This window comes from Octodon degus, unplaced genomic scaffold (assembly GCF_000260255.1).
Source record: "Octodon degus isolate 3935 unplaced genomic scaffold, OctDeg1.0 scaffold00129, whole genome shotgun sequence".
In the NCBI taxonomy this organism is placed as follows: domain Eukaryota; kingdom Metazoa; phylum Chordata; class Mammalia; order Rodentia; family Octodontidae; genus Octodon; species Octodon degus.
This window is the reverse complement of record NW_004524705.1, coordinates 1,207,773-1,223,264: the sequence shown is the minus strand read 5'-3', so window position 1 is coordinate 1,223,264 and position 15,492 is coordinate 1,207,773. Positions and strand designations below refer to the sequence as shown.

Sequence of the window (15,492 nt, the reverse complement as noted above, 5' to 3'; positions counted from 1 at the left end):
GGACAGGGACCTAGAGATGGAGGCCACCTACCTCCACGCGCCCACCTACCGTGCAGTGTGTGCGGGCCTTCTGCCCACAAATGCACACTGTAATAACATCAGTCAACTGATCAACTCTGCATGCTGGGGAAGGTGATCCTGCAGGTCAGTAGGACGGAGGGTTGCAGGCTGGAGCAGAGGATGTTGCTGCCACACCACAGCTGGAAGTAGGAACTCCAGGCTCCACTCGCAGTGTGGTGTCTCCATTCATCAAGGGAAAAAGTGCACAGGGACAAACAGCCCAGCAGGCACCAGGATTCAAGCACCACATGATGGCCACATACGGCCAGTGATCACAGGAAACCCAAAGGTATGCACAGGTTTTACACATTCACGCATCACTTAACACAGATTAAAGCAAAGACTAAAGAAACACAAGCAGAGACTCCTGGAAAGGATGGTGGTAGGTTCTGGCCCGAGCACAAACTGCTAAATTATGGCCCTGGTTCAGCTCAGCTGAATCCCCAAAACAACAGCATACTTTCCCAATGCCGACTCCCTCCTTCTTCCTCACCGCAGTCCTGCATACCTTTCCCCAGCACACATGTGAGGCTACAATCAGCTCTTTGTGTGTCACTGAACCTGCCCCCCACCCCACTCGGCCTGTATCAAAAGTCCATAACAGTTCAGCCTCCTGGCCTCAATTCAGAGGGTCTACCCAGCTCCCTTGAATTCTCTCCATGTCCTCCCCAATAAAGCTCTTTCTCTATCCTTTTCTTTTACTTCTGCTTCCCTGCAACATTGCCAAAAAAACTAACAGATGGAATATTTTTCCATTTTTCTCAAATCCTCTTCAATCTTTTTTCAGAGTACCGTAATTTTCACTGTATAAACCTTTTACGTCCTTTGTGAGATTAATTTTTAAGTATTTAATTTTCTTGAATATTATTGTGAAAGGAAATTTCTCAGTGCATTGTGTACACAAATGCTACTGATTTTTGGGTGTAGACTTTGTATCCTGCTACATTGCTGAGCTTAGTGATTAAATCTAAAAGACTCTTGGTGGAATTTTGGGAGTCTTTAGTGTAGAGTATCATTTGTCATCTGCAAACAATGATAGTTTTGTTTCTTCTTTTCCAATCCTTATTCCTTTCATTTCTCTCTCTTGTCTAATTGCTTTGGCTAATGTCTCCATAACTATATTGAATAGGAGCAAAGACAGTGGTATCCTTGTCTTGTTCCTGATTTTAAAGTGAAGACCTTCAGTTTTTGCCCAATTAGTATGATGTTGGCTGCTGGTTTCTCATAGATGGCTTTTATCAGATTAAGATACAGGCATCTATTCTGATTATCTGTAGGGTTTTTATCATGAGTGTTGGACTTTGTCAAGAGCTTTTGCTGAATCTATTGAGATGATCATGTGGTTTTTGTTCTTGGTTCTACTGGTGTGCTGTATTACATTTATGGATTTGCATATGTTGGGCCATCCCTGCATTCCTGGGACGAATCCCACTTGGTCATGATGCATAATCTTCCTGATCATTTTCTGCATTGTTTGTTAGTATTTTATTGAGGAGTTCTGCATCTATATTCATTACAGAGATTGGCCTGCAGGGTTTTGTTGTTGTTGTTGGGTCTTTCTCTGGTTTTGGAATCAGAGTAATACTTGCCTACAGAAATGAGTTTGGGAGAACTGCTTCCCTTTCAACTAGAGAACATAATCTTAAGTGAAATAAATGAGACCTGCATGTGCAAACATTGTAATTGTCTCCTTAGTCTGAGAACCTGAAAGAGAAAAATGGAATCTGAAGGGTACAACAGATACTGGGAAAAGGGAATGAACTTTGATTCAAAGGAAAAAGTTATTGAGTTGAGGAGAAGGACAGGAGAGGGGAGTGAGGGAAAGAGGTTTATCTATGTATGTAAACAGGATGGTTTGGACAACTGTACTGTGCATTTTTGCGGGTCTGTGGAAAGGAGACCAGCTTTTCTTACACATTTCTTTCTTCTTCCAATTTTATATGTATATATTTGGTAATACGGATAACTGGTTGGAAGACAACACTATGTATTACAACAAATATTGTGAAATTCATATTACTTTGTTAAGTGAAATTCCGTATTATAATTATAATAATATAATAAATAACTTATAATTATGTTTTAATTCTAATTTATACTCTCTTTAAAAAATAAAAAAGAGGCCTGGTGAGATAGCTCAGAGGACTAAGCACGTGCTACTGTACTCAGGCCAAACGCCCCAGGGCAGGTGTGGCTCTCACACCCTTTATCCCAGGAGCGCGCACACCCAAAATCCCAGCACCAGATCATGAATTGATCAGCAACTCTAGAAGCCTGTCCCAGTGACTGCATGAGGCTTTGGGGAGACAGCTAGACACAAATTCTAACAGATGGTTTTAAGAGAAAGTATTTCACATTCATTAGATTGTAACAAGGTTGAAAAGTCAAGCTACACAGCACGCTGGCCAACACATCAAAGGCAGCATGCAAGTCCTGGCAAAGGCAGAACCTCTGTTCACATGCGCCAGCAACACCCTTCTTAAGTACCTCCCATCTGCTAGCCCAAGTGTTCACAGTGACATCTGAAGCCAACATGGAGGGCACACTTGGAATCATGGCACTTGAGAGGCTGAGGCAGGAGGACTGCTAGAAGACTGAGGCCGCCCTGGACTACATAATGAGTTCAAGGCCAGCCTGGATCACATAGCCTGACCCTGCCTGGGGTTGGGGGGAGATATTTAGACACTGTTCTGTGGTGCTGCTTATACCCATAACAGACACAAACCAGAAATGATCTAACTGTCTGTTAGGAAAATGAGTAGATCTACTTGTATAATTATTAAGACAATTATGTACGATGCAGACTACATGGGATGGGCCCAGCAGAACATTCACACACATTCTAGAAATAAAACAAGTATCTCTTGCTCATAAATACACACTTGAGAAGCAGCAAGCGCCACACAGGACAGTGAACACCCCTGCAGAGGCTGTCAGGCAGAGGGAGCGAGTAGTTCAGTGCCAAGTGAATATGAAGTGTCCACGTATCACGCATCACCGCGAACAACTGAATGACTCTCTATAAACGTGCTTACACAATTTAGAAACAGAATTCCCTAACTGCTCAACGGTGGTGTCCCAGGAGCTCCCGCAGCAAAGGGGCACTGGAGGCTGTGGTTCCACCCGCCTGGGGCCCCGAGCTGCACCGCGCTGCGGGGTGCGGCCTGGAGCACACTGGCAACCACAGACACCGGCACCACGGCTGGGGAGAGGACGAAGGCAGTGGCTCCTCGTGCGTGACCCGCTCGCTCCTGCCATGCTGTCAGGAGGCACATGTGTACCTGTTGTCAAGGCAGCTTTTCACTCTGTGGGAGTTATGATCTGAGCATTTATAATCCTTTGAGCTCAACAGGCTTCAGAGGACAGAAGGCAATGGCATGCAGGTGAGAAGATGGCGCTCCGTTTTCAGCGCTATTAACTAGCTGTGCTCCCTTTCCCATCTAGAGGATTCAACGATACAGAAGCCTCTGCTTTCTGTGAGTTTTCTGAACATTAAAATAAGTAAGAACAGGGCTGGCGAGATAGCTCAGCAGTCTAAGCGCCTGCTCAGGCAAGTCAGGTACTGCGTCTGATCCCCAGCATTACGCTTTGCGGGCCCCGCCCTCGGGCTTGCTGAGACCGGACGTGGGGGTGCACGCCTGTGTCCCAGCTCTGCGGAAGCTGAAAACAAGGATCACTATGAGTTCAGGCTGCATAGTGAGACTGTACTAAATATAAAAAATAAGTAAAAACATATTAAATAAGTAAATATGAAATAAATAAGAATACACATATTCCTCTGAGTCTATAAATGCTTCAACTGTGTTTTTGTTTTTAAATCTGTGTATCTGGTAGGGGGCAGCTCCCCAGCGCTGGGATTACAGGTGTGTGCCACCACACCTGGACTGCTTCACCTGTTTCTGTAAAACATTACTCTTAAAAACAAGGTGTGTCCGGCAGCCACCTTGGGAGAGGACTAGAGACGAGAGACAGCAGACTGAGGGCCAGAGACAGCAGCAGAGCGCACAGCAGGAGAAAGCACACAGCCTGCAGAGGGCAGCAAGTGCCCGGCAGACCTCACCTGGTGCAGGAGAATCAGCGTGATAAGGGCCACACGCTGCCAGTACTCTGGCAGTGCTGCAGTCTGCTTTGGCCACTGTCAGAGACGGGGGTGCTAGGGCAGATATATTCCTGTTCTTTTTCTATTTATTTTTGAGTCAGGGTCCCACTACGCAGTTCGGGAGGGCTTTGAACTCATGGCGATCCTCCTGCCTCAACCTCCTGAGCCCTAGGGTTTCAGGTGTGTGACATTACACCCGTTTTACTTATTCCTATGTTAGACATGAGTAAATGGAGGCCAGGAGGAGCAGGGTGCCACGCCCAGTGATGCTGAGCTGCTAAGCAGAAGAGCTAGGATGCGTCATACAGCTCCCACCCTGACAGGCATCCAGGGGGACCCTTGTCAGTGAGGGAACCACTGAGGCAGGGCTCAGCTGCGAGCCCCTGGGTCTGGCATGGGGACACTGTTCTCCGGTCAGCCAGGAGGTACCGTCAGAAGGTACACGGTGGAGAAGAGAGGCCGAGACCGTCATGCTCATTTCCAAGGCCAGCAACAGTTACTTCTCTGCAAATGATGCCTCCTCCCTTGACGAGCACCAGCACTGACATCCATCCTCGCAGACGATCATGGTGGTGATAGGGTGGCTCCCCAGGGAAAGCCGCTGCGCCGACGGCTCCCACCACAGCTGTGCACCCTCAATACAAGGTACATGACGGGGATGGGCAGTGGGGAAGAGCAGGACGCGGTCGGGTCCCCACCCTCCCCACATGGCAGTGCCCATGGCAGTGCCACTGCACTTAAGAGCAACTGGGCATGAACCTCCTTGCCAAGGACAGGAAAGCAGGGCCCAGCACGGCGCAGCAAGGACAGTGGCCTATCCACAACAGTAGGGAAGCCGTGCAGAACAGGACTGGGTTTGTATCTCTGACCATCAACGTCCCGCTGTCCCCAGGTACCAAAATGCAGTACAGGATAAGAATTTCAAACACAGTTAAAATATAGTAACTGTTTCTGCCTATGGTGACAACGACAGACTAAGGCACAGGTGGTATGCTGTTGGGTCTTGAAGAAGAATCACCATTAATAGTCCCTCTAGTGCTCGCGCCTGGGCTCAGGACCCAGGAGCTGCAGTATGGGAAGAGACTTCTTCAGGATCCATGGGGGGGATCTAGCCACAGAACGCAGCTAAGCTCCAAGTTCAGGCTGGATTACCATGTGTGCTACTGCTGTCCTGCTTGGCAAGTGAGTACAGAGGGGGGCCAGCTTCTGCATACTACCCACATTAGTCTTTTGATTCGTACACAGCCAGGACAAGCACTTCTGGGCCGCCAAAGTGTCTGAAATCAGGAAAGCTCGCCATCCTCTTCACCAGTGTCAGGCACTCCTGCGTCACGTGCCACACCCTGTTCAGAGGCTGAGGTGGGTTAGGCAGTGAGTGAGGTGAGGACAGCTGGGCGGTGGCTGTCGGGGCTCTGGAGATCCAGGGGTTCCACGTGCTCCCTGATGCCCCATTTGACTCACTTGCCTCCCCTAACTGCCTTTATCAATTCAACTTATGTTACTTAATTTAAATAAAACAAATCACTCAAAATCTCAACATGCTATCAAAAATCCATCTATGAGAAAGCCAGTAGGTTTAGTAAAGAAGCCAGCATGGCAGAGTAGAGACCGCAGGCTTGCAGTGGGATGGCCCAAGCAGGCTGCCTCAGTGGGGCCCTAGGCTAGAGCTATGCCAGGGTGCTAAGTGCTGAGCCTCAAGGTGGCCCCAGGTCAGCACCCCAGCGCATCTCTCACCAGCTGCTGCCTTCTCCCAGCCCAGCACACAATCAAAACGCCACCAGCACCTGTGTCTGGGAGCAAGGCTGGCAAACGCTGACTTCCTGAGATCAGGTCCGTGTTTTGGGAGAGTTGTGCTATGCAGCTTCCAACTGCCGTGACAAACTACGACATCAGCAACAGAAGGAGGAAGGATTTTCTTGGCTCACGGTTCACAGGGTGCAGTCCACGGCCAGCTGACTCCAAGGCAGAAAGGTGGGCAGGACAGCAGCACACCTCACAGTGGTCAGAGAGACGGGGCAAGGAGGAGGAGAGAGAGTGAGCAGGAGGGGAGGGGGCTGGGGACGGGAGCACACATCCAGCCCCAGCCGGGCTTCACCTCCTGCAAGCAGATTTAGCTGACTCACCAATGCAGCAGTCACTACGGAGCAGCACAGCCCCCTGCGACCCAACGCCCTTTTGCCTGTGAATACACGAGCTTTTGGCCCGCTCAGACGCACGCCCAGGATCTGAACCACAACAGTAGTCAAGACTGTCCAACCCGGGCAACCTCTGGAAAGTCCCCTCACACCACGGGATTCCTGTCTAAGGTTACAGAACAAGTATTTTTCAAACTGTGAAACCTCAATAGAACATCTGAAAAAGTAGCATTTTATGGAGTGAAACAAAGGCAAAACCACAGGGTGAGACCTGGAGCCTGCTGGACGCTTCCAGCTAATTCTTCCTCAATGGAGTGGATGAGGCTTTTGCTATGTGTCACAGTGTGTAACAGACAAAAGGATCACACCCACATGAAAGTGCCTAAGCCCTGCTCTCTTCCAGCCTGAAATGCAGCCAGAAGAGCGCCACTCGACTTGGCCGGTGACTAGGAAGGCATGGAGACAGCAGGCGCCCTCCTGCAATGGTGAGGGAGGGCCTCCCGCAGGGTGCTCACTGGCTGAGCCGGAGATGCACGGTGGCTGGAGGGGGCCAGAGGCAGCGCGGTGTGGGAGGTGCAGACAGGCCAGGGGTGGGGGGCTCCAGGTAGCCAGAACACCCGCCAGCTCCCATGGGCTTGCGGTGTGAGCCCAATGTGGGAGGGCCAGCGCATGTCCCAAGGGGACAGTAACCCGACAGGCTGGAGGCTGCAGCTCCGGGTACAGATCAATGGGGGCGGGGGGCTGCCTGACCAGCAGATGCCTGTGTGCCCAGTGGGGTGGGGACGGGAATAAGGAAAGGTGAGCTTGGAAGTCTCCTGCCATGAGGGGACAGTGGCGCGGAAGGCTCGCTCAGACGCGTGCCCAGGATCTCACGGAACCCAGGGCAGACAGCACCTGCCCTCCGCATGTGTGAGGGGCCATGTCTGAAGGCAAACGACTGTCAAAAGCAGCAATGCCACCACACGCGGAGGGGATTCTTTGCAGAGTCTGCATTACAAATTAGTGACATAATGTGTTTTGGAGCAAGTCTTCATACTGAATTTTTTCTCAACACTAGTCCTATATATAAATTTATTCACCAAAAAGTAGAATGCACCTCACCATAGCAACAGCTCCATATCAACTCCTACTCAAGTTAGAAAAAGCCTATGCAAAAGACATGAGTTTTTGGAACATTCTTGGTGTCTGTTAGAAAAATTCTCTCCATTTGTTTTGTAATGATTCAAATACAAGCATTCAGTGTTTCTTTAAAATGTCCTGTAATTAGAAGGCTGTTTTAGTTTTCCAAATATTAATTTATTAAACAATATAATACCTTGTTTAAAAGAAAGGGGGTGGAGAATGAAAAAGGAGAGAAAACAAAGAAACAAAAGCAATCGATGCTGAGGGCTCAGGCAACAGGGCAGGGGAACCAGGGCAGAAACAGTAAAGTGATTTATAAGTTAAACATAAACCACCCTCCCAAATACCAGTCCTGGTTCTTTCTCAAGAAAAGCTGTATCCTCTAAGAGTGATGAGAACTACAAAGAACTTCTCGGGCTCACACAGGCCTCCGCAGAGACGGCGTCAGGACTCACCAAGACTCTACTGACCAACTTGCTTGATAAAGTAAGCAGCAAACAGGCTTTTTAATGGGAATGAGCAGGTGCACAGACACAGGGTCTGGGGTGTTGTCAGCACGCTGAAATTCCAGCTCCGAGGATGGGGTGACAGGAGGTGCCAGGGTCCTGAGTGCCCAGCAGGGCCTCCCTGCTCCAGGCTGCAAGGACCCCGAGAAGGCACCCGAGGGCCAGCAACTTCCCTCAGCAGGCCCTGCAGCCTGGCCTCCAGAGGACAGGCAACTGCTATGGTTCACGCGGTGCCAGTCTGCAGCACGGCACGACAGCCCAGGCAGAGGGAGGGGCAGCGCGCCATGTCAACAGGCACCGGGTGAGACAGGCGCCTCCTGCCCGCCACCCTCCTTCTGACCTGTCTTGCCCGCCACCCTTCTCCTCCTGGATAAAACACGGATCACACTGTCAGGGCCAGGCACCTTTTGGCCTCAGCCCATGGACACCACACCTCAAGCGCACGGGTCCCAATCACCCGGCCCATGAAGCCCAGCCACACGTGGTACCAAAAAGAAAAAGCTAAAGCCTTTAAAGCCACAGCTAAGCTTGCATAACCCTGAGCTGTAAGCAGCACACTCAGAGGCTGGGTGGTGTCACCGTCCCGCCCCCTTCTGGTGGTGGTACTCACTGACAGACTGGTGCTGTTGGGGACATACTGCTCGTGCTCGCCCAGCAGCACATCAATCACGGGGTGCCTCCCGTTTTTTATCAGGATTTTCCTTTCTTCTTTCAGAGTTGGCCTGCAGAAAGAAATGAAGTCACTGCAATAATGCTGTAAAAACCAAAACCCGAGACACTCAGCACGCAAGTTCAGACGCGCTGGGCAGGGCCCCAGCTGCGCCAGAGGCAGTGCGGAGGCCCAGCAAGTGGGGTCACATCAGATAGAAAGGCCTCTGCTCCGCAAGAGGAGCCACCGATGCGGTGGCGGAGAGACGGCCCGCGGAAGCGGAGAAGACATGGCCGCCGCTCCCTGGAGGACTGACATCGGGAACACACAAAGAACTCGAGAGGACGAGGTCTTTCCAAATAGAACGCCGAGTCAAGAAGGGGCAAGTGAAATCAACAGACTCTTCTCAGAGTAAATTCAAATGGTTGACCAATTCATGAAAACTTGTTCATTATTTCTGGCCTTCAGACAAACAACAGCACTGAGATACCATTTGCTCCAGAAAGACTGGCCACCATCAAGAAATCAAGTAAAAACAAACGCTGGCGAGGCTGCGGGGAAAGAACCCTTGTATTGTCAGTGGGATTGTAAACTAGTACAACCACCAGGAAAATCGGTAAGGAGATTCCTCAATAAACTGGAACTAGAAAGTCCTTTTTTTTTTTTTTTTTTGTATTTTAGGGAAGGGTCTACAGGGTGTTTAGGGTCTCCCTACTAGATTGGACTCGTAGTGAGCCGCCTGTTTACAGCCTCCCAAGAGCTGGGATTTCAGGCGTGTGCCACCACGCCATCTTAGCACATCCACTTGGCTCAACTGTTTCTCTTCTGGGAATCTTCTCAAGAGAGTTAATGACGTCATATTATAGTGATCTACACACACCCGCCTAATCGCTAAATCTTTTTTTTTTTTTTGCTCCGAATGCCTTCAGGGCAGGTTTGGCTGGCTTGAGTTGTGGGGATCAAACCACAGCAACCTGAGCCTGACTGCCTTGTTGAAGCAGCCACTTAAAGAACTGAGCTAAGGGGCAGGCCCCCTAATCGCTAAATCTTGGAAGTAGCCTGTATTTCCATCGGCAGAAGAGATAAAGAAATGTAAACAGGATGTCATGTCCGCATCTTGTACAGCAATTAACCACTAGGAAGAATGTATGCAATGTGTCAATTATTGAAACTGTCCTACCAATTTGGTTTGAAACTGTCTCATTGTTATTTATCAATAAAATAAAAAGAAAAGAAAAGAAAAATAAAAAAAATAAAGTGAACTTTGTATATTGCGAAGAAAAAAAAAAAAGAAACGGTGTTTACGCATTTATAATGCAGCACTGCTGTTACAAAGAAATATAAACTTACATCATTTGTTAAAAGTGGATGCACCTGCAGACCATAACGTTGGGTAAAGCAAGTCCGATGCAGAGGCTTACGCAGCGCGTGTTTTTTCTTATATAAGAAAACTAAATAATAAACAGAAAGCAAATCAAAGGATAACGGGGAGTGGGGACATGGATCTTTCTCAGACGGGATGGGGTCAGTGGATGCAGGTGGGCGCGCAGGAGAGGAGGGAAGGGAACGAAAAGCACGGACAGGCACATCATGTCCGAGTTTCAGCCCCGCACAAGGGGTGAGGCCACTATGCCCTGCAAACGTGGACCAACAAGAAGGTAAAGAATAAACACAAAAAGATATTATGTCCTAAGGGGGAAAAAAAAGGAAAGAAAATGAAAATGAAAAAGAAGGAACACAAGTCCAGAATAAGACTAGAAACATACGTCAGATTTTCACTGTAAATTAAGCACTGGGAAGGTAGCAGTCACCCTTTATGTTTCTTATTTTTTATTTTTCTCTTATTGTCTAAGATCAAAGAGATATTTTCAGTACTACAGATCAAAGTTCAGTTATTGGTACTTAAATTATTTTAGTAACAAACAAAATAAACTAGGTGAAATAATGTCTGGCTTTAATCACTGCCTTCGTCTAATGTCACGCCGTGGACCTGAGGACAGCATGCTCTGAAATTTTCACATTCTATTTAAGTGGAAGATCTTTTTATGGTTTTCTGTATCTTCCATGTTTTGATACAGAGATATCTTGGCCCTGCTGCTCCTTTTCTGTCCAAGCCTCTGTGTTTCCATCTGTGGCTCCACCTCCTCATCCAGTGCCACGCCAGCCCTCCTGCTGCTGCTCGCTAGAGGCTGCCCCTGAGGTCGCCTGTTGCTCCCTTCCCAACCTGCCTCCTGCACGTGTTATGACTGCTTTAAAAAACTGCTTTAATAAATGCTGTTACTTTATTCAATAGTTTATCTGAACGACCAGTATATACACACACAAAGTCACCATCTACAATCTGATGACAACAGACTCTTCTTTAAACAAAGTGCATTTTACAAATAATTTTACAGACATGTGAATAAAGTGACAGTAAAAAGCATGACCTTACAATAAATTTCAACAGGGTTTATTTTTAATGTTCAAAAACTTAAGTCTTCGTGGTGCTGGGGACTGAAGCACAGTCCTCCAGGATTCTAGGCACTCCTGAGCTGAGCCCCAGCTCCAGCCCCAGCTCTCAGCAATCTCACTTTTTTTTTTCTCTTTTTTTTTTTTTTGGTCTTTTTGAGACAGGGTCTTGCTATGCAATTCAGGCTGGGTTTGAGCTCACTTTGTAGACTATGCTGCTCTTGAACTTGCAATGATCCTCAGCCATCAGCCTCACAAGTATTAGGATTATAATTTCTGTTCATCTATCCCTGCGATGGGCAACAGAGCTCCAAAGCTGTCTTGTAGGTGCCTGGGCTATATTCACTTTTAAACACTAAATTTCAGATTTTAATACATTTCCAGTAAGTTCTACTTTGTTAGTACAAGTTCTTCTCACAATGCAAGAGTTGGAAAATTCTGTGAAACTGCTAAAACCCCATGGTTTTTAAAATTTTTTTAAAAAAAACTTTTTTTAATGTATTTTGGCACAGGGTCTCACTATGCAGCTCGGACTCAGAGTGATCCTTCTGTTCTCAGCCTGGATCACAGGTGTGCGCCACCATACCTGACTTGGTGGTGGTTCAGCATGCCCAGGGGCAGGGCTAGCACTGCTTGTGGGACCAGAGATCGAACCCCAGTCCCTGCACTTCCCTGAGCAGGTGCTGAGTCTGTTGAGCCATCTCATTGGCCCTCTAAAACTCCACAGTTTCTTAAAGAGAGCAAACTATTTTCTGTTTCATAACTGCAAAACATACTCACCTTTGATTTATAAACACCAACTAGAACAATCCATCAAATGAAGACTCACATTTGTACATCACTGGTTTCCCTTCCACCTTCTGGATGTCTACCTATAAACTCACCAAGTGAATATTGCTGAACCGATACAATGAAATACAGAAAGTGTCACCCATCATTCATAGGAGGGAACACGCAAAATTATAGTAAAAGTAGACTTTGAGGAATTTAGAATCTAATTTGAAAGAGAAGATTTTTATCTAGGTGGTTAGGGATTTGCTGTAGGAGAAAAAAAATCAAAGTATTTATAAGTAATATCAATTTGACAATAAACTCCCAAGTACTCTGCCAAGGGCAATCAACACATGACATGCGTGGCATCAAAAGGACTTCTCAGGAAGAGACTGACTCTGAATAACATTTTCAGTGATCGGCTATATTCTAAACTTGACTTATTCTGCTGCCATCAAAACTATATAATGACAAAACGTTTCCTAGTGGTCAGCAGCAAAGGGAAATCCAGAGCTGGGATGCTGTAAAGTAACAGGACAGTCAGCATGGAGGACAGGAGATGCATGCTGACATAGTCTTACGGCTGGAAAGGGGACAAAGGGAAACCTGGGACAATGCGAACCAAATGAACCTGAACAGGTATACTTACACGGTACTTGGTATTTATTCTCTGTTGGTTTTTTGTTGTTGTTGTTGTTGTTGCCACTGTTTTAGTACAGGGTCTTACAGAGCCTCAGGGACAGATCAGACTCATAGTGATCCTCCTGTTTTCAGCCTCCCAAGCGCTGGGATTACAGGCATGCCCTGGGGTGGGGCTGGCATGGCATGTGGGGGACAGAACCCCGGTCCCTGCACCTGTTTAAGCAGGTGCTTTAGTTTGCTGAGCTATCTGGCTGGCCCTACTTTTTTTTTCTTTTTGTGCAGCGTCTCCCCACACAGCTCCGACTCGTAGTGATCGTCCTGATTTGTGCCTCCCTGGTGCTGGGATTACAGGTGTGGGCCAGCACACCCAGACTCCCTACTTTGTAGTCTGAAAATTACAGCTTTCTCTTTTAACTGCCCCAGAATATAATCTGTATTAGTGAAACAGTATAATGTTTAGTCAGACAGAAGGGCCTAGAATAAGAACTTTTTCATAGAGACTTAAAACACAGTGAATTAAAAATCTTAATTGTAATTATAAAAGCAAATGATCAATTTGAATTGTAATTGACCAACACACACTAAGGTTTAAAGCAAACTGTAAACTTAAGGAAAATGTGTAAATTTTAGTACTAGTATGCAACAAGGTATAAAATGCTTTCAGAGAGGTGGTTGCTGTTTCTCGCATCAGCTTCAAAAGCCTACAGCTCACTGACCAGGCAAACCTGTGTCTGCACACACCTGCTGGAAAGGACGAGATAATGTGAGAATGGGCAGACCTTTCCAAAGAGGACAGCTCTGCGGGCCCAGTCAGTGGCATTCGTCACACATGTCCCAGTGTGACATGCTGACTACAAAGAAACAGTTAAGGACAATAAAACAACACAGCTCCATTCAGGGTACGTGAGTTGTACAGCCAACGCCTTCCACTGTCCTTGCACAAATAAAGAAATGTTGTACTCACAAAATCTACCACCTGGGGGTACTGTAGAATACTTACTAACAGACACAGAGGCTGCTTAAGTATGCAAAGCTGCAGACCAGGGCAGAAACAGAGGGAAGGAGGGCAGCAAAGCCTGTCTGCTGGGCCCTGACACGGCCACCACTGGGCAGCATCACGGCAGGCCTGCGGAGGCAGGGAGTTTCCACCAGTGGTCTTCTGAGGAATCCGGCCACTAATTCCCACAGCAGTGTCCCCCCATCAGCAGGCAGGTCCTTGCCCACAGCCTCGCCAGCACTTGTGATTACTCAATTTCTTGACAAGGGGCCCCTTTCTGGAGTAGGGTGAACCGTGGGCTTGTTCTGATTGGCATTCTGCAATGACCGGCAATGCAGGCATCTCTTCGTGTATTTATTAGCCATTTGCACTTCATCTGAGCTCAGTCCCCCCTTTTCATTTGCTCTATTAATTTGGGGGGCTCATTACCCAGCTATACCTCTTTGCAGAGTTAAAGACACCATGTTACAGTGACCCACGCCCACTGGTGTCTGCAGTGGCACAACCACAGCAGCTACGTCTTGGATGTGGCCTCTGTGCACCACAGTGAACGGACAGAGAAAACGTGGTGTTTCTACACGATGGAGCACTACTCCACCGTACAGAGGACTGCAGGTGGGTCACCTGCAGAAAGTGGGTGGGCCGTGAGACCATACTGTGAAGGGAAACACATCGGGTGGGTGTGGGTAAGCACCGTATGGTTTTTCTTAAGGGAAAAACTCAAAGTATAAATAATTAGGAGCAGCTAGAAGACCGCAGGCAATGGAGACGTAAGGGGTGTGGACGTGGGGGAAACGGAGCGAGGGGGAGGGAAGTAGAGGGGAGCAAGACCCAGTGTGCACACACGCACCAACTGCACAATGAATACAGCGTTTGTTACGTATCACAAGCCTATGCTAGTAAAAACAGTAAAGAAAATACAGGGTGAAGGTTTCAGTTTGTACATTTGTTTCCCTCAATGAATTGCCCCTCAATGCCCTCGCGGACCTGAGCATGCACCCACCCATCTCAGCACGCTCTGCAGCAGCTCTGGACTCCTCTTCCTGCGTCTTTAGGAAGAGTGATCAAAACTGTGGTGACGACCACGGCCACACAACATCCAACCAAAAGGCGGTTCATAGACATGATGCTGGGTCCTCATCCACCCTAATCACCAGCTCTGCTGCTGTGTGATGTCTGGCTCCTCCTCGAAGGCACAATGAACATGAAAGGGAAACATCCTGAATGGAATCCAGACGTCCAGCCAGCCAGGACGGTGTGACAGAAGGCCCTCAGGAGGGAGGACTCCAGAGCTCCTGCAGAAGATGGTCAGGACAGTGGGATGCGCGTGCCCAAAGCCTGGGGAGGTCTGAGACCCAGGGATTGTGCTAATGTGTCTTTTGCTGTAATACACTTTTTAAAATTTCAAACATTTAAAAAGTTCTAAATATTCTCTACTATTCAATCACATTTTACATATGCTTTTCTAGTCCAGATAAGTTAGTGAGCTATTCTTCTGTTTTCACTGACATTAGTCCATCCATCCATCCATCTATCCCTCAACCAAAGCGCCCCACAGCTGGAGCTGAGACTCAGTTCAGTCCTCTCCCTGCTAACACCTTCAGGAAAAGGAGAATGAAGTGTGCTGGGAAGCTGGAGGCCTAGGGAGCACTGCATGATGACGCAGGCAGAAGGACCGCAGCTGTGGCCTGTCCCTCGGTCACTTCTTACCCAACCCAGTTCTCACCACTGTGCACAGTGCCACAAGCTGCAGAGTGCTCAGGTCAGGTTCATCAAGGAAAGGGGCGCTCACTCTCTAAAAATGTTATCCACGTCAATTTAGAAATTAAAGTGTCTCTGATGAGAAATCAAGACACACGTGATTGCTGCTGCACCTAATAGCTCAGCGGATTAAAGGACCTGTAAGCAGGTGCAAGGGCCGGGAGTTCAACCCCCGGGCCTGCCGTGCTGGCCCCACCCCCAGGACGCACTGAGCCAGCAATGGAGACTGGGCGTGGGGGCGCACACCTGGAATCCCAGCTCTTGTGAGGCTGTAAACAGGCGGATCAGTACAAGTCTGA

At 48.0% G+C, this 15,492-nt stretch overlaps 1 protein-coding gene across 1 annotated transcript in view; it reads right to left on the bottom strand.

Moving 5' to 3' along the window:
• Msh3 (mutS homolog 3) overlaps positions 1–15,492 on the bottom strand; it is a 132,026-nt gene that overhangs the window by 34,046 nt on the left and 82,488 nt on the right. The window contains exon 16 of the mRNA XM_012516845.2: positions 8,533–8,676. Coding sequence (XP_012372299.1) covers positions 8,533–8,676 — 144 coding nt within the window. The remainder of the gene's footprint in view (positions 1–8,532; positions 8,677–15,492) is intronic.